This window comes from Solanum lycopersicum, chromosome 6 (assembly GCF_036512215.1).
Source record: "Solanum lycopersicum chromosome 6, SLM_r2.1".
Classification (NCBI taxonomy): domain Eukaryota; kingdom Viridiplantae; phylum Streptophyta; class Magnoliopsida; order Solanales; family Solanaceae; genus Solanum; species Solanum lycopersicum.
The window spans coordinates 42,000,395-42,022,748 of record NC_090805.1 but is presented as its reverse complement, the minus strand read 5'-3'; the positions used below and the strand labels follow the sequence as shown (position 1 = coordinate 42,022,748).

General features: G+C 32.4%; 2 protein-coding genes and 1 long non-coding RNA gene across 5 annotated transcripts; 2 read left to right on the top strand and 1 right to left on the bottom strand.

Moving 5' to 3' along the window:
• Positions 1–3,295: 3,295 nt before the first annotated feature.
• On the top strand, positions 3,296–6,502 carry LOC101244006 (zinc finger family protein). 2 transcript variants are annotated; one of them, NM_001321340.1, is made up of 5 exons: positions 3,296–3,538; positions 3,672–3,843; positions 4,285–4,684; positions 5,167–5,576; positions 5,681–6,502. In NM_001321340.1, exons 2-5 carry the CDS (start codon positions 3,693–3,695, stop codon positions 6,229–6,231), a joined length of 1,512 nt encoding a protein of 503 aa, NP_001308269.1. In that variant the 5' UTR covers positions 3,296–3,538; positions 3,672–3,692; the 3' UTR covers positions 6,232–6,502. The 2 variants fall into 2 exon arrangements, with proteins under 2 accessions (NP_001308269.1, NP_001308268.1); NM_001321339.1 differs by having other exon boundaries at positions 3,669–3,843.
• A 1,661-nt stretch (positions 6,503–8,163) lies between these two features.
• LOC101259643 (beta-galactosidase 17) lies at positions 8,164–20,817 on the top strand. Of its 2 annotated transcripts, none has more exons than XM_004241806.5 (19): positions 8,164–8,422; positions 9,049–9,153; positions 10,032–10,227; positions 11,724–11,812; positions 12,199–12,279; positions 12,897–12,991; positions 13,473–13,543; positions 13,823–13,913; positions 13,990–14,107; positions 14,182–14,277; positions 14,353–14,401; positions 15,475–15,662; positions 15,764–15,835; positions 16,261–16,410; positions 17,975–18,025; positions 19,332–19,497; positions 19,621–19,754; positions 19,865–19,930; positions 20,206–20,817. In XM_004241806.5, exons 1-19 carry the CDS (start codon positions 8,204–8,206, stop codon positions 20,311–20,313), a joined length of 2,145 nt encoding a protein of 714 aa, XP_004241854.1. In that variant the 5' UTR covers positions 8,164–8,203; the 3' UTR covers positions 20,314–20,817. The 2 variants fall into 2 exon arrangements, with proteins under 2 accessions (XP_004241854.1, XP_010322847.1); XM_010324545.4 differs by having other exon boundaries at positions 13,772–13,913.
• On the bottom strand, positions 20,789–21,965 carry LOC101259055 (uncharacterized). Its single transcript, XR_182875.5, has 2 exons — positions 21,685–21,965; positions 20,789–21,219 (listed from the first exon to the last, which is right to left on the bottom strand). It is a non-coding gene; the product is annotated as an uncharacterized lncRNA (long non-coding RNA).
• Between the last annotated feature and the right edge of the window lie 389 nt (positions 21,966–22,354).

Here is a 22,354-nt window from a genome sequence, read left to right as displayed (position 1 = left end):
AGGTTTTCCTCATAGGATCAAAAAATTTAATTATAAAGGAAAATGCTTATAAGCGATATTTTTTTTATATTTGATAAATAAATAAAAAGTATTGTCTAAACATATTTATATACGATATAGATAAACACTATAATAATGAAGGTCAGACAAGTGATAATGAGTCATGGGGAGATAATCAACTTGATATGTTACTTACAAATTTTTTGTTCTCAGTTTTAACTAAAAGATTATTTTTCTAATTTTTTGTTAAAAATATTTTTAACAAAACAAAATATGGAATAATGAAAACTCCATACTCGACCACATATATTTGATGTGTTTTTCTTTATATTATTATATAGGTAGTGTGTTGACCAAAATCCCATTTCAGAAATTAAATCATTGAGGAATAATCAAGATAATGACAAACCGAAAACCATTATATATTTTTCCTACTTATTTTTCTTTTTATATTTTTCCCTCATAAAATATAAATTCATATAAAATCATAGTATGGTATATTAATTGATCATCAATTGGTCAATGCAGACTTGTCTTTCCATAATAAAAGCTGCCACATATTTTTCTTTTTTCTTTTTTGGCGTCTTGAAGAAGTAATAAGAAAAAAAATCAAAAGTTTGCAAATGCAATTAATTATCTATTGAACGAAAATAATTTAGTTTTTTAAATATATATATATATATATATATATATATATATATATCATTATTATTATTAGAATAAGCCAATCTAATGCAAAGAAGTCAAAAAAAGATCACTAATAAATTTACCAAGTTGTCTATCAATAATAATTTTATTGAGGGAGTTGAAAAAGTGAGCTAAAGCAAGATCTTTAATCAAACTGAGAGATTATTTTATAATATATACTATTTATGAAATAGAGTATTAATCAAGTTTAATAATAGCCAATAGGATATAGTTGGCAAATCTAATCTTGTCCTTACTCATTATTCTTTTGTTGAAGAAAGTAAGATTGAAATCAATTTGATAAATAGGTCAAAAAAGTTATAAACTAAAGTGAATATATACATGTACGACGTTATTATAATCTTACTCTTTAATTAAGAGAGGTCAATCAAGTTTGAGTTTGAGAAAGAGTCGCTTTTAATTTGGTAACAAACACTTTATATATCTCAGTATAAAATTATTTCGTCGCAAATAAGAATTAGATAGATCAAGAAAGCGAATATCAAACATTGAATCTATGATGTAAATAAAAATTATAATCGTAATTACGCCTCTCACCTATGTGACTTTCTTTCATCTTTACCTAGTTGTTGGGCCACTAAAGTTGAGATAAACATGCTTTCATTCTTAACTTAAAGATATCGTCTTTGATAGAAAATATTTGACTCTCAAATGAGATTTTTCGACCAAAATTCAAATCAATCGAACATCAAAAATCTACTGAACAAGAAAAAAGAAGCTCAATTGTAGGAGAGGAAAAGTAGTTTCTGCATTGTTAGAAAAGTAGTTAAGGTTGAATGACAATGAAATGTAAGAAAAGCTACCTATACATAAAAGAAAGAAATTAAAAATTGTAAACTTTTTAGGGGCAAGATATATCATGCATGTTTGTTAGGAATAAGTAATCAATGAGTCAATCATGCATGTCATTGTTAATAGATAAAGCTTACATTAATTAACAAAGGGGTCTACTCTCTTACCAATAATGATGCTACTATATATACTAATCTCATTCATATTTTTTAGTTTGTTCAATAAAAGAATGGTTTATTTTCATTTTTATGTTTGAAAAATAATTAAAATGTTTTTAGTTTGTATGGTATATGATATTTGTATTGCGATCTGCGAATTTGAATTCACACTTTACAGGAATCTTTTAGGGTGATACTCTCAATATGAAATTTTTATTTTTAGAGATTTAATCTCGAGACTTCTTGTTAAGAGTAAAGAAATCTCAATTATATCACCGCAATTCTTATTAATACACTTTTATATATATATAAGTATAAATTATTTCAAAATTTTATATCGCACACGTTCATCGATAAATTGAGAAGCGAGAGGGGGTATAGTCCATTCAACGTCTCCGTCTCGTTCAATCAATTTCTAAGTCTCTTTCAATACAATACTCTTCAAATACAAATCAAACACTCTTTTAGATACTATATGTTGAATTTTTTTAGCTATTTAATGATAGAATGGAAAGTTGGTGCAATTAGGCAAAAGTCTTAGTTTAAACATTACTATATCATTGAAAGGCAATATACATATATATTATTACAACCATAATAACAACATGCCCATTTGTGATTCATAATTGAGGTCCGAAAAAAATTAGTTTAGTATACGCATACTTTATCTTTTCCTCAACAGGTAAAAAAAGATATTTTTAATAGACCCTCAATATATGTATTTCTTCTGTCCGAAGTTATTACTCATTTTTTAAAATCAGTCTCAAGAATGTCATATCTCTATATTTAGTAACAAATTAAGTCTAAAATACTTTATCGGTTGTTATGGTTTCCATTTTTAGATTCAAACTATAAAAATTCTTACAAACATTTTAGGATGTATTTTTTCATTATATTGATATGAAAAAGAATGTAATTTATGTTGATTCTCATATAGTTTTTGAATATCTAATTTTTTGATTTTAAACATTGAATTAATGTAATCTAATTTAATTTTAAAAACTAGTCAAATTGACTTTCGAAAAGCGCAACGTGACAACTAAAAATGGACGGAGGGAATACTTTTTTTAGTGTGGTGTCCAAATTAGCTTATCAGAAACAGGTACCAGGTGACTTTTTTTCCCAATCAAGGCTAGCACTGATGTGAATGATTCTCAACCATTTCATTCACCATGCACTAAGCCATACCCTAGAGTACTTTTTACCCTATTACTATTATTCACATAATCATCTATAATTTTATTTAAAGACATAATACATATATATGACTCTTAACTTGACGTTAGTTGACAATTATAACTATTAATAATTTTGGATGTGCACAAGTAGGTATTTAAACTTGTATAAAATTAAATAAATATACACAATCATCCTACATGACAAATTTTGTTTTCTACGTGGCGTCCTACATGTATTATGTCATGTAGGACATGTATGTCTAATTATTCAATTTTATACAAGTTTAAGTGTCTAATTGTACACACTCAAAGTTGGAGGTCATAAGCCAAGTTAAGGGTCATGTTTACGTATTATGCGTTATTTAAACTATATCATTTAAATTGAGAGGGATGGAGTACATTATTATACTACCTATGCATGTAGAATAAATAAAGATTGAGATATTTATGGGTAGAGAAGAGAACAAAAGAAAAGACAGAAAGTTAGCCTTATAGAGAGTGTGGGAGAAAGAGAGAGAGAGAGGATTACAGTCTCTTCTCATCCACATCTCTCATCTCATAAACTCAATCTTTTCCTTCTCATTTTTTGTTGCAAGAGAAAAAAACTAGTAACACCTTGTTTGTTTTGTTGATGCCAAAGTCAAGAACAAATATTATTGAACCTAATTTTTAGGTTCAAACAACTTAATTTTGCCTCTATATGTATGTTGGCTCTATTTGTTCAACCTATATTATACTATACTATACTTTTGCTTTATATATCTAGGTTTTTTATTTGTTTTGTCTTAATTAGATCTATATTATCTCTCTAATTTTTCTATTTTTTTTAAAGCAGAAAAGAGTCAACAAGCATAACATGTCCATTGTAACTTGTGAAGAAGCTGCTGCAAGTTTATCTTCTTCTTCCAACATGAATAATGATACTAATGGAGCCTTTTGCTATCCACCTCAACATCAATTAGTTACTCAACAAATCAAGAAAAAGAGAAACCAACCAGGCAATCCAGGTAATACAATAATTATAAGGTCATTCAAAATATATTTACAGATTAATCTTCTTAAAACGTGAGCTTTTGTAATACAAAAAATAAGACAAGTTATCTGTTATATATTAGGTAAGGTAATAATAATTACATGATGCATAAAAACTCTAAATCTTGATTTGTGTATATGACTTAATTTTTTTATTCTTTCTCAGGGTCTAAAAGGATTTAACGTATATATTTGTATTTCTAACATTTTTCAATTATTATAATTTCACTTATTATGGATATATATATACACACAATCACATGTTGTTTTAGATTATAAGTACACAAAAAGTTAAACTTGTTTAATACATATGTTTCAACCAGGAAATATATAGAAGTTAAACTCTTTTAATAGTGACATGTTTAATTTCAATTGATAAGTATATAGAAGTTAAACTCGTTTAATGATTTTTATAGATCCAGAAGCAGAAGTGATAGCTTTATCACCCAAGACACTAGTGGCAACCAACAGATTCTTTTGTGAAATTTGTAACAAAGGGTTTCAAAGAGATCAAAATCTACAACTCCATAGAAGAGGACACAATTTGCCATGGAAGTTAAAGAAGAGAGAAAATAAAGAAGTAGTGAGGAAGAAAGTGTATATTTGTCCAGAGTCGAGCTGTGTGCACCATGATCCGTCTAGGGCATTAGGAGATCTTACTGGAATTAAGAAGCATTTTAGCAGAAAACATGGTGAGAAGAAGTGGAAATGTGAGAAATGTTCAAAGCGTTATGCTGTTCAATCTGATTGCAAAGCTCACTTCAAGACTTGTGGTACTAGAGAATACAAATGTGAATGTGGTACTATTTTCTCAAGGTATGTAAACCATTGCGAATTTAAAATTATAAGTTTATACAATATTTAGGATAGAATTACTAAAACATTATTTTGTCTATAAGAGTATAAACACGAAAACAAGTTAATCAGACAAACAAACATTTCTAGACTCTAATCATATAATAAAAAGTGGTAGGTACCATACTCTCTTTTTGTTCTACTTTTTTGAATTTTGAGTTCCATCTTTTATGGTGTGTAAAGGCGTGTAAAGTGATAATAATGAGATTACTTTGGTGTGCAATCAATCATTAAACAATAATTAATAGGATATCAGTATCACATTTCCACCCATTCCCATTAATAATAAGGGGAGACCAACTATTATAATGACCATTTATCTTTTCAACATATTATATATCTATATCTATACACAGTAACGAGTATTTGTTCGTTTCAATTTATATGACATGCTTTCTTTTTTAGTTCGATAATGATATTGATTTTTTTTTTTCGTTCTTCAGACGAGATAGTTTCATCACACACAGAGCATTCTGCGAGACTTTAGCTATGGAGAGCGCAAGATCAGTAATAAATGAACGAAATCCAACAATTTTCTCACCTCAAATGAATCTCCAGTTTCAACAGCCTCACTACTTTAATAGCCATGAACAGATTCAAGCTGCTACGTTTCCCATGAAAAAAGAGCAGCAAAGTAGCGATTTCAGACATATTGAGATTCCTCCATGGCTAATTACCACGAATTCACAACCATTTCAGCTTGGAGCTATTAATCCTAGTCCTTCAGTACCGCTCAGTAATTTTAGCTCATCGTCAATTTTTCCAGCTACTACTAGGTTAGATCAACAATACAGTCAAAGCAGCCACAAAGATTTAAATCTTCATCATCAGAACCCAAACCCTAATCTCAGAGGTAATGAAGGGTTTGATGAACTCGTCCATTTTGAATATAAAGTTGATAGATAATTTGAAACTTTTTCTCATTTGTTTAATTTAATTTGTATTGTACATGAGCAGGACCTACATTAGGTTACGATTCAATGGGAGAATCAGGTGTGGTCTCTCCAGTACACATTTCTGCAACTGCATTGCTGCAGAAAGCAGCCCAGTTTGGTGCTACAATTAGTAACAAAGCAAGTGCTGTCACTGCTACTGCTGCTTACACAGGCACAGCAAAAATACCCCACAATACTCACGTGTCTGTTACTAGTACTGATTCTGCTACCAAACAAACTCAGCAGAAATTGTCCTCACGTGAAGACCTGACCACTATTACTGGGCCTGCAAATAATATAAGTGGCATCATGACATCTTTTTCTAATGGCTTTGATGGGTCAACAATGTTTGAAGATGCGATATTATTCGGTGGATTCAACAATTTGAATTCAAAAAAGGAGAACGAGGACGAAGATCAACAACTCTACTTCAATGGAAGTATGAATGAGGAGGATCATATATTAACCAAAGATTTCTTGGGTTTAAAACCTCTCTCTCACACTGATGACATTTTCAACATTGCTGCTCTTGTTAATACTGAATTTAAAAATCATAAAACTTGGCAAAGTTAAAATTACAATCATCTCTTTTAGTTGTACACCTCTAGAAACTGATATATGTATTGTACGTGTAGAACTCGGTGAAAGTTCAGATAATCAATGCTCTCCTCACCATATAGAAATCAATACATTAATATTATATTTTTATTTAGTTTTATTATTATTTATGTGTGTTATAACACGTTTTTTAAGTTTTATAGATGGAATAGCTAGTTGGTGAGTTCATTGTCATCTATGGATGTTCAAGTTGCGAATATTTTGAAATATATTATTTTTTATGAAATTGATATAGTTAAGGAATACTACTTTTTTTTTTATAATTTTTAAATATTTAAATTTTTATTAAAGAATGTTGAGTTAATATGTTAATCCTATTTAATTAATTCAATGTAGGGCTGTTCAAAATTGAAAAGTCAAATCGATAAAAAAGTTATTGGTTTATAGTGTTGCGTTATTGATTTAGTGATTTTGATAACGATTTTGATTTTTTTGTTATCGGGTTATCGGTTCTTAACCGTTTGAAGGTTTTTCTTAACGGGTTAACCAATACCCAATAGTAAATTAAATGATTATACTTATACCATTTTGATTTCCTACTTTTATTTTTGGTTGTCTCAAAAACTTGGTTATGTTATAATATAAAAGTGTTTGCTTTTGAGCAAGATGTAACTTTGTGAACTCAAGTGCATAATTTATTTGGTTTGTCACCTTGTATCTAATTAAGTTACTTCAATATTTTTTCTTTTGTGTCAAATCTTAATGAATTAAATCGACAACCGAACCGATAAGATCAAAACCGATAAATCAATAATCGATAATTCAATATCTTAATGGTTCTATAACAGTTTAACATCTCTACAAACCGATAACTAATAAGCCAAACGATAAACTTCAAAATCGAACCGAACCAACCGATACACAACCCTAATTCAATGCAATAAAATTTGGCGGGAGTGATTTTTATGATAGTCTAAATAAAATAAAATGATTTTTATGGGTGATTTTATGATAGTCAAAGCAAAGTAAAATGATTTTTATGTAACAAGGTAAAGAAAAGTGACCTTACATTTATGTTTATGAAAATATGTATGACACACTTCTGTTCATATATTTCAAAGTTCAAATTAGGTGAAAATTATTACACTTTATAAAGTTATTCAGTGCTAATAACTATTCCATCGGGTTTATATTCATTAAATTTGTAGCACACCTATTAAAATATTCATAAGCTTTAATGAATTGTTTGTTGAAATCAAACTTATACATCTCAAAGTGAAATGTAAGATCAAACAAGGTTACATGAATAATTTTACTTTTTTCTTTTTCAAAAAATTATTTTAAAAAATATCATGCATAAATTTATTAAATGATACCATCTTTTATCTCGGTGTGATGGTACCGGTAAGTTTTTGAGAAAAATTCTAATAAAATGAATATTGATTTCCATTTTTGTTCTTTTAGTTATTTTCAAATTATTCATAAAATAAAAAATATAAAATCATAATTATGAATAATTAACTCTCCCAAATAAATCATCTAAAATATATAATTGAAGACAAAAATAGAAGAAAATTCAAACAATTTTCTTAAACATTAAACAATTAACTTACTTTGAACATTGAGAAAAGGCATATAAATTCAATTATTTTGAACAGGAGAAAGTTTAAATTAACCTACAAATATAGTACCAATTATGTTACTTTTGTGACAAATTATCTCGATTTTTTAATTACTTCTTCCATCTTAATATAATATAACTTTTCTTAAAAATAAAAATTTAAAACTTTAAGAATATAAAATGATTTATAAATCTTTGTGTAATTTTAATTATCATATCAAATATAAAAATTAATTTATTTTGGATAAACTAAAAAAAAAATAGAATAGAGGGAAATACACTAGTCAACTGTTACGTTGACCATTGAATCATAAATCATTCCTTCTTACCTAACGCACGGAATCAGCGATGACTCTTTAACTTACGATGACTACAACACTGAAGAAAAACGGCATTTCCAGTTTCCGAGCAGTGGGATTGAGATTCCGAGCAGCGGCAATGGCGAAAAAACGACGCGTCGGAACGACGATCTTCATGCTCCTTTTAGCTCTCTTAGTATTCGGAGCTTTCGCACCTGCCTTTGCTCCGCTTCCTTCTCTATCATCTTTTTCTTCCCGTTCCGACATCGCTAGACTTAATTCTATGGTATGATTGTGAAATTTCCTGCTTTGTTAAAAACCTAATTCTAGTTTGTAAGAAAAGTTAGAGAAGAGTAGCACTACTTTTGGTTGAAAGTTTGATCATCTACAGTGTGAACTTGAATAGACTTATTAGGAGTAGTAATTTTTGTTTGAGTTAATTTGGATTATTCAGTGTATAGTAGGTTAAGGATCAGCATAAAAATAGTCTGATTCTGATGAATTTTATTGAGCAGAAAGATACGAGTTCTGTCTGGAGTAGTTTAGGATTGAGCTGTAGGCGTGTAGCTGATTGATCAATTGCTCTTAGTTTGTATATTTAGGTTAAGGAAAAGCAAAAAACAGTCTAATTCTGATGTTTTTTCGTAGAGCAGAATGGATACAAGGTCTATCTGGACTAGTTTAGGATTGAGGTGTAGCTGATTGATCAATTGTACTTAAATTTGTATATTCAGTGTATTGAAGTAGGTAATGACCAGTATAAAAATAGTCTAATTATGATGAATTTCAAGAGTAAAAAGGATGCAAGGTCTGTATGGAGTATAGTTTAGGATTGAGGTATAGCTGATTACTTCATTTGTATATTATGCTAGAACGCTCATTCAGGAGCTGCATGCTTCTTTAAATTGGCAGGGTGATAAGAACAAATTTGAGATTGCGGATGATATGTTCTGGAAAGATGGGAAGCCTTTTCAGATCATTGGCGGGGACTTGCACTATTTTCGGGTTCTTCCAGAGGTACTATAATCCATGAGTTTTGTATTCATAGCTGAATGCTTCTGATCATAGTGTATAATCTTGTTGAAACACGTGCGCACACACAGATGTAAAAGATAGAGTGCTCCTTCGAAGCGAACGAGACTTAATTGATAGCTAACTTCATATGCTCTTGATGAACTTTATGTTAGGAAAATGATGATTGAAAGGTAACACTAGTACTGAAGTAATTTATCTCGAGTAAATAATTTCATTTGGTGCAGATTCTGCATTAATCATATAGTCTCTTTGTTCCAATTTATGTGGCATACCTTCCTCCTTAATGTGTCCCAAAAGAATACCATATTTCCTTATTTGGAAAAAATATTCTTAGTTTACCCTTAATGAGATGATTTATAGTCACACAGATGTCTAGGCTTATTTTAGACCACAAATGTCAAAACCCGTCTTTCTTAAACTCCATGCCATGTGAAACTCTGCCACATAAATTGAAGCAGAGGGAGTAGATGCCACGATGACAGTCATGACAGAATTTCTCTTACGTGAAATTTGAAAAGTTGTCTCATCTAAAAGGAATTATGTTCTTTCCATTTAGATGTTCTTTGAAATCCGTTATAGTGTAGTGCAAGTTACCTATGAAAACAACACCATATATGCCTTTCTGAGTTGCTTCTGTTGTTGTTCATCAAACATGTTGACAGAACTTGTAGTGATAGTTCATGGGCGTACATTAAGTTGAAAGTCAAACTTCCACTTTTAAGTCCTTCAAAGAGTGGTGAAAGCTGACAAATGAAGTTTCTTTTTTGATCTTGTTTCTTTTATCTGTAAGTTATGTTCTATTTTGTAGCTTGGTAATATCAATTTGAATTGACATATTGATGTATAAATACTCGCTTTAGTACTGGGAAGATCGACTCCTGAGAGCAAAGGCATTAGGCTTGAATACCATTCAAACATATGTCCCATGGAATTTGCACGAACCAAGGGAAGGTCAACTTGTTTTTACAGGAATAGCAGATATCTTTTCATTCCTCAATCTATGTCAGAAATTGGATCTCCTGGTGATGCTCCGAGTTGGGCCTTATATTTGTGCAGGTTAGCGACGACTTCAACAACTTTGAAGATATCTAGTCTCGTGAATAAAAATTTCATACCTCATCATCTAATTGAATATAACCTCAGTTCTGATAAATTATAATTGTAGTAGCTGTAAGTTGTTTCACTTGTGAAATGTTGGATGAAGGACTGAGATCCATAAAGTTCATTCGGAAAAAATAAACCTCTTCTCTGTGTAAGAGTGAATATCTCAGCAAGTCTATATAAGTTCGTATTGTTAAACTCTTTTGAGTATAGGGAACCGGTAAAATCTCTCTTTGTCAATGTTAGTTCGTAGAGTGTGAGTTCTTTTGGAGTTTAGGGAAGTGTAAAATCTGTGTTTATATACTGCCACAGTAGGTGTAGAGAGTTCTTTTACCATTTTCTATACAATTACCCAGGAAAAAACTATGCAAGGCTCAAAATTTACAAGTATCTTTAACTAAGTAGCAAAATTCTGCTGTACGCCTTCACAAATTGAAAGAAATCTGGATGAGGAAAAGATAAACTCTAGAGCTTCCTGAAAGGATTCTATAATCTGTCAAGGGCCTCAATATTTCTAATAAAAGGCTTATGGAGATACTACTTACGGGCAAAAGGTTCAAGGAGAAATTAATTTTTGTATGGATGGACATCAAAACCATATCGTACCTACTTCATTCTACAGGTGAATTGGCTTCATGTCTGTCTTTGTTTATTAGCTATTACAAGAACAAAAATCCCATACAAGGTGAATTATTTCACATGGCTTTTGGCAAAGGAGGAAATCTTGACACATGAAACCTGAACAAGAGGAAACACAACCTTTGCACTAGATGTTATTTATGCAAAGAACAGGTGGAGACAGTCAACCATCTCTTTTTACACTGCAAATGGACAGATCAATTATGCAGATGTTCATTCACAAGAAGAAGATCGAGTGGACAAAACCCGGGAGAATCACAGAAGTTCTGAAATGATGGAATATGGTGGAAATGCAGGAAAAAAGACGAGAGATGAAGGATTGTCCCGGCATGCATTTGGTGGACAATTTGGAATTAAAGGAATCAGAGATGTTTTGAAGGAAAAAACAACAATAATTAGAAGATAAAGATAAACTGCCTAGGTCTTCATAATTTTTGGTGTAAGCAAGCAGAAATAGGAAATTCTGAAGATGTTCCTAATGTTATTGATTGGTTGTAACTAGAAGATCCTAGGGCTGATGTAAGTGTAAATTTTTGGAGGGGGACTACACTTTGATGTAGTATACCTGTGGATACATAGAAGTAAATGTTACCTTCCTCAAAATTTTTTTATCTCTACTGAACTTTCTAATCAAATGTGTGCATGTTCTCATGTATAACTTCAGTAAGCTTGTCCATATGACTTACGAAAATAAGAAGATAATTATTGGATTTTTTATGTTTTACTTTTTCCATATTTTGCTGCATGAGCTTATCTTTTGGAAATGTTTATGATGTGTTTTATGCTGGAATATTTTTTACTTCTTGCTGCAGAGTGGGATTTTGGGGGTTTCCCTGCTTGGTTACTTACCATTGAACCTGCTGTAAGACTTAGATCATCAGATCCTGCTTTCATTAATTTGGTAAGTTTTCTAATACGACTCATTTCAATTGATTTAGTTGGTTATGAATTTCTTTGTGGTCTTATATGCTGCACAAGAGTTTCAAAATCCCACATACACAAGTCAAATTCTGACCAGATTAGGCCTGTATAGGAGCTCACACTCTTGTTGGGATGAAGTGTACAATTGTGTCTCCATACAACTTCCATAATTGCTTTTGCGGCCTTAGAGCTATCAATATAGAGTAGCTTTTCATCAGCATTTAGTAAGCTCGTAAACTAGGCCATGCACTTGCACTTTACCTTTCTTATAATTAAAAAAAGGAAAGAACAAAATGGCAACTTTTTTGCATTTTCGGCTTCATTTGCTCATTTTAGTGATATTTACATACTTATATATTGATACAGGTTGAAAGATGGTGGGGAATTTTGCTGCCGAAGATAGTCTCTTATGCTTACAAAAATGGCGGCCCTATTATAATGGTTCAGGTGAATTGAACTTCATAAATCTGACTTTAATATAACCTAGCTACTAATCCAGTTAAATGCAACTCCACATCTAGGATGATATGTTATAGCAAAATGTAACAGTAAAGCTAGGCGCTGTAAGTTCTGACCAAATATGACCTGTTATCTGTATTTGCTATGATATGCCCAGCGAAATATCTCACTATGACATTGATCAAGGATCATTGGAGCCTGAATATGTAAATAGTCAAGCATAAATGGATATGGAATGCCTTTTACAGTCTCTTGGAATTATGTTAGTTTCCTATAATGAAACATAGTTTTGGCAAAGTTGGAACCTACAGAGCTAAAATATAACATGTATTCTGCTTAATATCTGAAGCCTCGTTGCTTTTCGTAGTTAGTGGTAGATTTAAAAACTCATGTGTCACATTGGACCTTAATTGTCGAGTAACAATATGAGTAAATGATAGGTTTAAGTTTCATTATTAAAATCCACAGAGGAGATATGAAGGGTATGTACTTTAATTATATCACATGACGGAGTACTTGGCATTCCATGATTTGCTTTCCACCATGTTTCAGCTTTTGTATAAGCCAATAGATGTTGATTACACTGAATGGTGAAAATGGGACAGATAGAAAATGAATTTGGTTCATACGGAGATGACAAGGACTACCTGCATCACTTAGTGAGGATAGCCCGTGGACACCTTGGAGATGATGTTACTCTGTAAGTCTATGTCATGCACTTGGTTGTTTCCTCTCTTCTTCTTTTTTTGTGAGAAAGATAACATTATATTGATCAGCACCAACTGGTGCTTCTATTAATATATATTTACAATTACAGAAGGTCAACTTACTAGGAATCAAAAAATTCAAAAATCAACTCATCTTGGTTATTTCCTCTCTTTTGACTTAAACTTTCTCAGAAGTGTAATAAAGTTGCTTGGTGCTAGCCTTTCAAATTTTTTCTTTCCATGTGTGTATCTGTGTACACGCTACCCTCCCCAGACACCACTTGTGGGGTTAAACTGGGTATGTTGTTGTGGCGTGTGTGTGTATCTGTCTGATTTCTCCCTGAATTTAATGTCACTTCTTCCCCAAACATGCTTGATACAGGAAATATCTTTTACTGCTTGGTTTCAATATATTATACCTTACCTCTGTTTTTGTTCTGGAGTTTATTATATTGACTACCTGATGGTTAACAGATATACGACCGATGGAGGTTCAAGAGAAAATCTTAACAAAGGGACTATTCCTGGAGATTCTGTCTTTTCAGGTAGCAGCTAATAACAACCTGTAGAACTTACCAATTCGAACCAAGTAAAGGTGCTACCATTTCATCAACGTGACTTGTGCACGTCATAATATCTATTTGATAATTAAATTGATAAAAAAGTAGGATATTATGTAGCCTCCTCAAACAATTATGCAAGGATACTTTGATTGGTAATATAGTTTAGAAAATTTGTCTGCCTTCATAATGTGCTATTTTTCTCTTTGGAAGTTTCTTGGTTGGTTGTCTGGCTCTGTTATAATCATGGATTCTTAATATTAGCTGTTGATTTTTCAACGGGAGATGATCCATGGCCCAATTTTAAGTTGCAGAAAGAGTTCAATGCACCAGGGAAATCACCACCGCTTTCAACGTTAGTGTCTTTTTGTTTATTCCTTTTCTATCTCTCATCAGATGCTACTAATGATGTTGATAAGTTTGGTTTCTAGGGAGTTCTACACTGGTTGGCTCACGCACTGGGGAGAGCATATTGCAAATACTGATGCAACTGTTACAGCATCTTACTTAGAAAGGATCTTGTCAAAAAATGGATCAGCTGTGCTCTACGTGAGTTTCTAATTCTTCTTTTACTATAGTGACATACCATTTTTTGATACCAAGCTAATTAATACTTCTCCTAGATGGCACATGGTGGAACAAATTTCGGGTTCTATAGTGGTGCAAATACTGGTGCAGATGAGACTGATTACAAGCCTGATCTTACATCCTATGATTATGTGAGGAAGTTCCCAATATTTTTCTGTTAAAGTTTGTTGCTCTATCATAATCAAACTGAAAACCATCTTGTTCAGGATGCACCTATCAAAGAATCTGGAGATATAGACAATCCAAAATATCAAGGTGTACTAATCTGAATATATACGTGTGCTCATGCTTTAATTTATCTTGAGAAAGTTTTTTTCTTCGTCATCTTTTAACTTATTATGGGAACATTTCTCTGAAATTGTACCAATGGTTAAATCCTTGGTCATGGAGCAACCTGTATATTGTATTTTACCAGCTTTTACTTTACTGCTAATTGGCCTAATGTGTTTTTGAAGTTTATGTTTTGTTTGTTTTCGCTTGTCCCTTCCCATGGAATTGATTTTGCACTGGTGGATGACTGAATTTTACTAGATTAGAGTATTAAAGGGGTGTAAGAGATTTTCACTTTTCAGTTTTGGACTCTCTTTTCTGTTCTTTTGTTTTTTCTTTTCCCTTAGAAGGAAGAAACACTATCATGGAAAGTGAATGATGACTATCTTTGTTCTCTCGAATGATCAAATTATTTTATATCCATCAATTGTTTCCTCTTAATAGCATAACAACCAAGGGCCTAGACAATTTAAAAAGAAGTATTTTTTTAGCATCCAATGTAGGATAGGAGAAACATTAAGAATCTCTCCGTGTTAGACTATGAATTTGTAGGAGAAGTATGCAATATGTTCCTATTGTCATACACTGCAACAGAGAACAACCAGGCTTGCATATGTCACTTATGAGAAGACTCATACAGTCTGAAGCAGAAATTTCTTAGAACATTGTTTAGAGCTAACAAGGAAAAAAAAGGAAGTTGATGTCTGTTTAGAATATTTGGGTCCATTGGCACCCAAGGGTGCGGCGTAGTGGCCAATGAAGTGGGATGGAACCAATATATACTGGCGTTCAAACCCTAACATAGACAAAAAATGTTAAGTAAAATCTTCCCATCCGCCTAAGCTACTTGTGATGGTAGGAGGAAACAAGTACTCAGTGGAATAGTCTAAGTTTGTGTAAACTGGTCCAAGAAGAGTTTTTGGGCTCATTGCAGCTTTAACTTTTGTTTTTTTTAATTTGAAGTAGACACCAACTAAGTATCCCTTATGCCTAGAAAGCATCACTTCAATGAAAATTTTCTGTTAGCTACCTAATTATTTATCATTTATAACTTTCAGCTCTTCGAAGGGTGATTGCTAAATATACTGCAGTTCCTCTTCCTTCAGTTCCTTCCAATACTGAAAAGAAAGCATATGGACTTATTAAGTTGCAGAAGACTAAATCATTGTTTAACATAGTTGATACCACATACTTTGATGGTGTCACTGAATCTGAAAACCCACTTGCAATGGAGTCTTTGGACCAGGTATAAAACACTCCTGTCATTGGATGCATTATTCATAGGTCTGAGTTTGTTGAGTGCCTGTAGGATATAATTTACCTCTTTCAATGTTTTTGCTTGTTCAGATGTTTGGCTTCATGCTTTATGTTTCTGATTACAAAGCAAAAGCTAATGGAGGTTTGTTATTCATACCAAAGGTTAGTGGTTTTGTTATATCACTGGAAAGCCTTCTTTCATGTAAGTGTTTTCTTGAGCTGGGTTGAAAGTGTCCATTTTATTAGTACTGGTAAATGGTTTTCACTTAAACAAACTGTATTCTTTTCTACTTCCACTTCCGAGATTTACTGATGAGAACAGAGCTATCCTTTTGTGTCTCATTCGTGCAGGTAGTACCTGAATTTCTTCTCCCTTACAAAGAAGCTATATCCATGCAATAGAATAATATGTTCAATACACTTTGTCCATCGTGTAATATGATAATGTGTGTGTTAGCCTCTTTGGGTTTCGGTCTTAGCTTGTAAATTTTTTCTTTCAGAAGGAAAGGAAGTTTTATATATGTATTTTATATTTATTTTTTCACTGTCTCAACACTATAAAGGAATGACTCAATATAATTTTGCAGGTGCATGACAGGGCGCAAGTATTCATTTCATGCCCTTCAGACAACTATGACGAAAATCCAGAATATGTAGGCACTGTAGCTAGATGGTCAAATACTTCCATCAGGCTTCCTCATACTCAATGTACTTCGGATAACAGAATTTATATACTGGTACATAGTACTCTCTGTTCTTCATTTCTAACTAGGCTTTTGAGTTATGCTATGATCTCGTCTGGAGATAGACTGTATTGTAAATTACAAAAATGGAATTTTTGTTGATATTGATAAAATTTTAAGAAAATTCTTTCAGAAAAATAGAGCACAGATCCGCAACCAGTGCTGCATTTTTAGAGGATTGTAATAAAATAGATTAAATTGGTTTACAATGGGTAATACAATTAAAAGGGCAATTAGTAAGAGGAGTTCTTATCGGAAAATTATCCAAGAATCTGTAACACAATAATCTTTGTTTGCTCCAAATTTAAAAACAAAACAAAACAATGACAGTCCACAAGATCACTAAGAATGTTGTTTGTATACATGTAAGAATTACCTTTTCATACCAACCGGTGCTCTTCTGCTGTTATATCTCCATGTTGTGAAGAAATATTAGGATATAGGGAGAAAAAGTCAAAAAAAGGTTTTGGAAGACTGTACCAGTATTCATATTGTGGAATATATGGAAGGAGAGAAATGGAAGGATTTTTGAAAGTAGATCAAACTCCATACAGAAAATTGTATTACCTCTCTATGTTTTTGGTGTAAAGAATAATGTATAGATAGTGGACTTCTTTGGAGTTTTGTAATTACTTCCTTCTTGTAATCGTACTTTTCGAGGTGACTAGCACACATAGAAAAGTATCACTGCCTGAAAATTCCTCATCCTAGCACCTTTCTCAGTGAATGTTTTTCTTGAATTATATTTTCCCCCTTAAACTCTTCAAAACTAGCTTTGGCACGGCTCTCCTTAAATTTTCAGCGAAGTAGCTGACAGAAGAAAGTCCCTTCTTCATCGCTCCCTTCTCCTTCTTGGTGTCCTCGGCGTGTTCCCTAATGTGTCCTGTTTATTTTTTCAGAAAAAACATAAAGGAAAATGATCTATTTTCATAAAATTCCATTTTTTTTGTGGTCACTTTTAAGAGAAATAACTAAGATGGATCCTACTCCCAGCAGCTTTCCTTTTCTTTGGTAATATCTTTTTGTCCCAAATTCCCTGTTGATCTCTTTTCTCCTTTTTTCGTGCTTGCTCTACAGTTTTTCCTCGTCTGTTGTGGTTGTGAAGCAAAAATAAAGAATAGAAAAGGAGAGTGGATGAACAAAGAAATTCCGCATCATGGATTAAAGAGGGGGGGGGGGGAGAGAGAGCCGAAGGGGAGACGAAAAATAATGAAAAAGGAAAACAAGAGAAAGTAGAGGATGGATGTAGGAGATGGGGAATGAGAAAAAAGAGAAGAGGATAAATGGTCCATTGTGCTACTGTAACTTGGAAAGACACCTTTAACTGTTCAACCTATACATGTAAGTGAACTTCAATGAAAAGGAGCAACTGCTTAATTTCTGTAACTGGACCATTTCTCCAAAAAGGAAAAAGCGAAAATGAACAAACTGTATCATTTTTTAAAGCAATTGCCATTTCCAGTAATTTATTCACATTTCAGTTTGCTACTAATGAATGATGACGGCAAATCTCATCTGATCATTTTGTCTACTACTTCGTTATTCCCTTGTTTTACAGGTGGAAAATATGGGGCGTATAAATTATGGGAAATACATTTTTGACAAGAAGGTTAGTTCAGAATAGTTTGCATTTACTTCCATAGTCATCTGAGGTATTGGGGGCACATTTTACCCATGAATTCTGGAAACTTTCTAAAATTTGTACATTTGTATAAATGAAATATGAAGCAAAATGATCCGATTATGGTAGAAAGACAAAATATGGATCTTAAAGTCTTGCTGGATTCGAATTCACGGTTCTGCATGATCAAATATAAGCATCACCTAATTGTGCTACTTAAGAAAAGCTTGATTTATGTTAAAAACTTTTGCACGAGTGAGTTAAGAGAACACTTTCTTTTTGTTCTATATGTGAAGAAAATGGATTGTGGACGTAACACTGAAAGTCCATGAGGTGAGAATTATCCTCGACTTTATATAGAGCTTACAGCCCTTAACCCCTCAACCAGTGGAATCCCCCTTACTCCCAGGATGAACATTTGTAGCATGTACAACATTAAATGAATAAGTGAAGTACAAACTGTTTCAATATCCGGTTCTTTGCTTTGTTGAGAAGTATATGCACAAGATGATAGATACAAAATACCACTGGAAGGACATAGAAGATGAGCTAGGTGCTGAATAACAATCGGGTGCATTATCATCTGAATACTTTTCTTAATATAAATAGCAAATTGATTACAAATTTCAGCACAAAGGCCTTGAAAGATAGAAAATAATTCAACTCTATTTTTCATTAAAAATAATCAACTGTAACAAAATCTATGTTGTTCGGGTATGGATGTGAGAACCCCGCAATGCCGATCTCAAAGTTGGATTTGTGATAGCCTAAATCTTAAGATTTGGGGATATGGATAGGGCCATGAGTATGAGTGTTAAGACGTATATCACTGCATATATACTGTATAAACATATGTTTTTGGAAATTAATTGACATTATTAAATTAAAGCTCGTATAAATTCTTTGTAATCTTTTATTCATAAATTATCTCGTTTAATTCCAAGTATTTATAGTGTAATATTTGGTGTCTCTGTATTTAACTCAACTCGAATACCCAATCAGCTAAACTTGTTGAAGAGATCTTGGACGTAGGTGTAAACAAAGAACCTAATGTAATTTGACCAAATCCAGTGGAGATGCCTACACTCACATCTAAATAATTCTTTACAAGAGTAATGTAACCTTTTGCATTTCCACTATAGGTACAGTTAATATACTTCAGCTGTTCAGCACATCTTCCTTTCATTTTTTTAGTTTTGTCAAGTTGCCTTTGCCTTTCTATTTTTTCCCGCTTCTTTTTTCTGACTTCTTCCTCATAATCTTAAAGGTATAAAATTTTGAACTTGATTTGCAGGGTATACTCTCTCCTGTTTATTTAGATGGTAAACCGTTGCAGAAGTGGAAAATGTTGCCGATTCCTTTTCACAACCTAAATGAGGATCAAAAGAATAATTCTGTTATTTCAGATGCATACACCGACCTTAGAGAATCTGTGCAGATAAAACTTAAAAACAAAAGAAGTAAGTCTGGAATTATTAGTTAAAAATGTTGGTGAATGGTAGAAGTTTCAAGTTCTCATACTGTTTAAGATTCAGCACAGTGCGAGAGAATGGTGGATAGTGACAGTATTCATTCTTTTGCAGATTATCATCCAGTGCCAGCTTTCTACATTGGTCATCTTACAGTTGATGAAGTAAAAGACACTTTTTTGTCTTTTCGTGGCTGGAGTAAAGGGGTTGTATTTATCAATGGATTTAATTTAGGAAGGTTTTGGCCGGTAACTTTTCTATTTTTAGTTTCATAAATATTTCTTTTAGTGGTCAGATAATAAAATCCTGAAATTAATTCATTTTTCAAACTGGAATATTCTGTTTGTCTCTATTGCAGTCCTTTGGACCCCAGTGCAACCTTTATGTTCCTGCTCCAATCCTGCAAGAAGGAAAAAATCTCGTGGTATGTCATTAAGAATTACTGGAACTCATCTTGCTTTTCTTCTCTCTCTCCGATTAAAGGTGACACTGGAATCCGATGAAAAAATATTAGCAAATTCCTGGATCTTTATTTTTTCGAGAATCAATTGAATTTCCAAATTGAACCTGCTTTATTGTCCCACATTAATATTTTTCTAGGTGCACTAATTTTTTCAGGCTCCTCTAATATGTAGATGTTTTAAGATGAATAGACCTCCACTAGTTCTCATGCAATTACATTTCTCGTCTTACATTTAGGTTATTCTCGAATTAGAGGCTCCGAATGCTGAGTTGTTTGTGGCCTCAGTTGACCATCCAGATTTCACATGTGGTTCTTCCGCAAATTCACGAGTGCATCAAATCTGACATCATCATGACTTAGCCAAATCTGGAATGTTTGATTATCTTCATCTTATTATCTGAATACTGTTCCCGTGCATTGGTTACTAAACAACACGATGAATGTGTACTGAGAACAATGGAAAGGTGCATTTTTTAAGCAAACACCATTGGGCGCTTCACACTCGGTAATATTTATAGTAAATTCCTTGAGATGATGTTGAAGAGATCATAGAACCCCGAGGGAAGAAACATAAAACTTTCTCCTCCTGAAATGTTGGTAGAGATGTTGAAGAGCTCAATTAGTTGAGATGATGTTGAATATATTCACTAGTTTGAGTTAAACATATTGATCGAAGCAGTTTGAGTTCTCCGTCTTTTAGAAATTACTTGTTCTATTTTGTTGATCACCTTTGCTTTATTTAAAATTGTTTGATGAATGATTCTTGACATTCATGTTGAAAAGTCGGTTAAGGTTTTCAACCTTGAGTTATTGAACCAGTAAAGCCACAAATATTCTTTATTTGTAAACCAGATCTACATTTTCAGGACATAAAGCTTTAATAACTTCCTACATTCATTTGTACAGGAAGTAGAGCCACGACTCAACTGCATAACCTACTTGATCAGTTAGAGAAACCCCTATAACTTAAAAATACATTATATTGGATTGAAAAAAAAAAAAAAGATCAAAAGCTCTACACCATTCTTGGTAGAGAGCATCATTATGAAGAGTGTTGAGAAGCTATTTTCGCTTCTCTACTGATCCTGAAATGGCAGTTGCTGCAGCGCTCATCGCAGCAGTAGCTACGCCTACTTTTACACCTCCAACAGCTTTAACAGCACTACTGATTTTGGAAAATGCAGCAATTCCTCCAATAAAGAAAGCCCTCAAGGCAACTGCTCGCTTTATCTTCCTAATCATTTCTCTTCCTGTAAAAACAGACAAGACTAGTAAAGCTCAGCATCTTAAACAACACAATGCTATTGTTAAAGTAGCAAATTAATTTGAAAATGTTTTGCACAGGTTATTCTACAAAGAAAACATCATGGATTGAACTACAAAGAAGGAAGCAGGTATGGTTGAAAAATGTTTAATAATATCTATTTGATTGTTACATGGCTGCCTGCATCAGTAATTTTTTGAAATTTTCCTCTATTGCAACAACTTTCGAATTTCATACAAAGACTTCAAACTACACCTAGAAAATTCCATGGAATTGATATACAATCTGAAAATGAACGTGAAAAACAGTAATGCAAAAATACACTAAATACTCATATGATCATTTTCTTGAGAATACAGAATTGTATGTATATATATTGGTTGATCATAGATCATAAAGATACGTAGTTTTGACCTTTATGTAATAATTAAAGAAGTTGAGAAATCCAAACCTTAAGCCTTCAAATATTCCAATCTTCTAAAGATTAGTTACACTTCCTAGCTTTTTTTCTTCAACCAAAAACGTTACTTTGTAATATATCATATTATATATATACATATATATATATGTATGATTATGGGGGTGATTATGAGTCAATTGTATATATGGTAAGGGTGTTTTTTGTTTTTTTGGATTGACAGCAAACCACTAGTGTGGAACGTCTTACAAACAATCTCTCTCAATGCCTCTCTTCCCCTTGTGGCTCTCCACACTCTACATTTTCAACCTTTCTCTAAATGAATAAATAAATGTTAAGAATATATATTCCTTTTTCTATCCATAGGCACACTTCCATTAATTGACTCAATTATTGGAAAGCACCAATTATCCTGAATTCTTCTCAAACTATATATCGATTAAGAATTTGTAAATGTTCCACCTAGTAGTAAAGACTCAATTGCCCTCACTAATAAATATCAAACTATTATGTGTATTTGTTTTTTCAAAATAAAATATATACAATTGCCTCCACAAAAAGCACATATTTTTTCTTGGGAAAATTGTACATCATAGCAAACATTTAAATTAAAATAAATCCTATAGCTACTGTTTGAAACATTTGTACTCCGTAGCAAATTTGCACAAATTTTGTCATTTGGTTCGGACCCACTCATCAAGCA

Excerpts from the sequence above, each read along its gene's own strand:
- LOC101259643 (XM_010324545.4), top strand. The coding sequence starts at position 8,204 with ATGACTACAACACTGAAGAAAAACGGCATTTCCAGTTTCCGAGCAGTG. Across the intron at positions 10,228-11,723 it reads TGGGCCTTATATTTGTGCAG|AGTGGGATTTTGGGGGTTTC; the intron begins GTTAGCGACGAC and ends TTCTTGCTGCAG. Across the intron at positions 11,813-12,198 it reads ATCCTGCTTTCATTAATTTG|GTTGAAAGATGGTGGGGAAT; the intron begins GTAAGTTTTCTA and ends ATATTGATACAG.
- LOC101244006 (NM_001321340.1), top strand. The coding sequence starts at position 3,693 with ATGTCCATTGTAACTTGTGAAGAAGCTGCTGCAAGTTTATCTTCTTCT. Across the intron at positions 4,685-5,166 it reads TGTGGTACTATTTTCTCAAG|ACGAGATAGTTTCATCACAC; the intron begins GTATGTAAACCA and ends TTCGTTCTTCAG. Across the intron at positions 5,577-5,680 it reads CCCAAACCCTAATCTCAGAG|GACCTACATTAGGTTACGAT; the intron begins GTAATGAAGGGT and ends GTACATGAGCAG.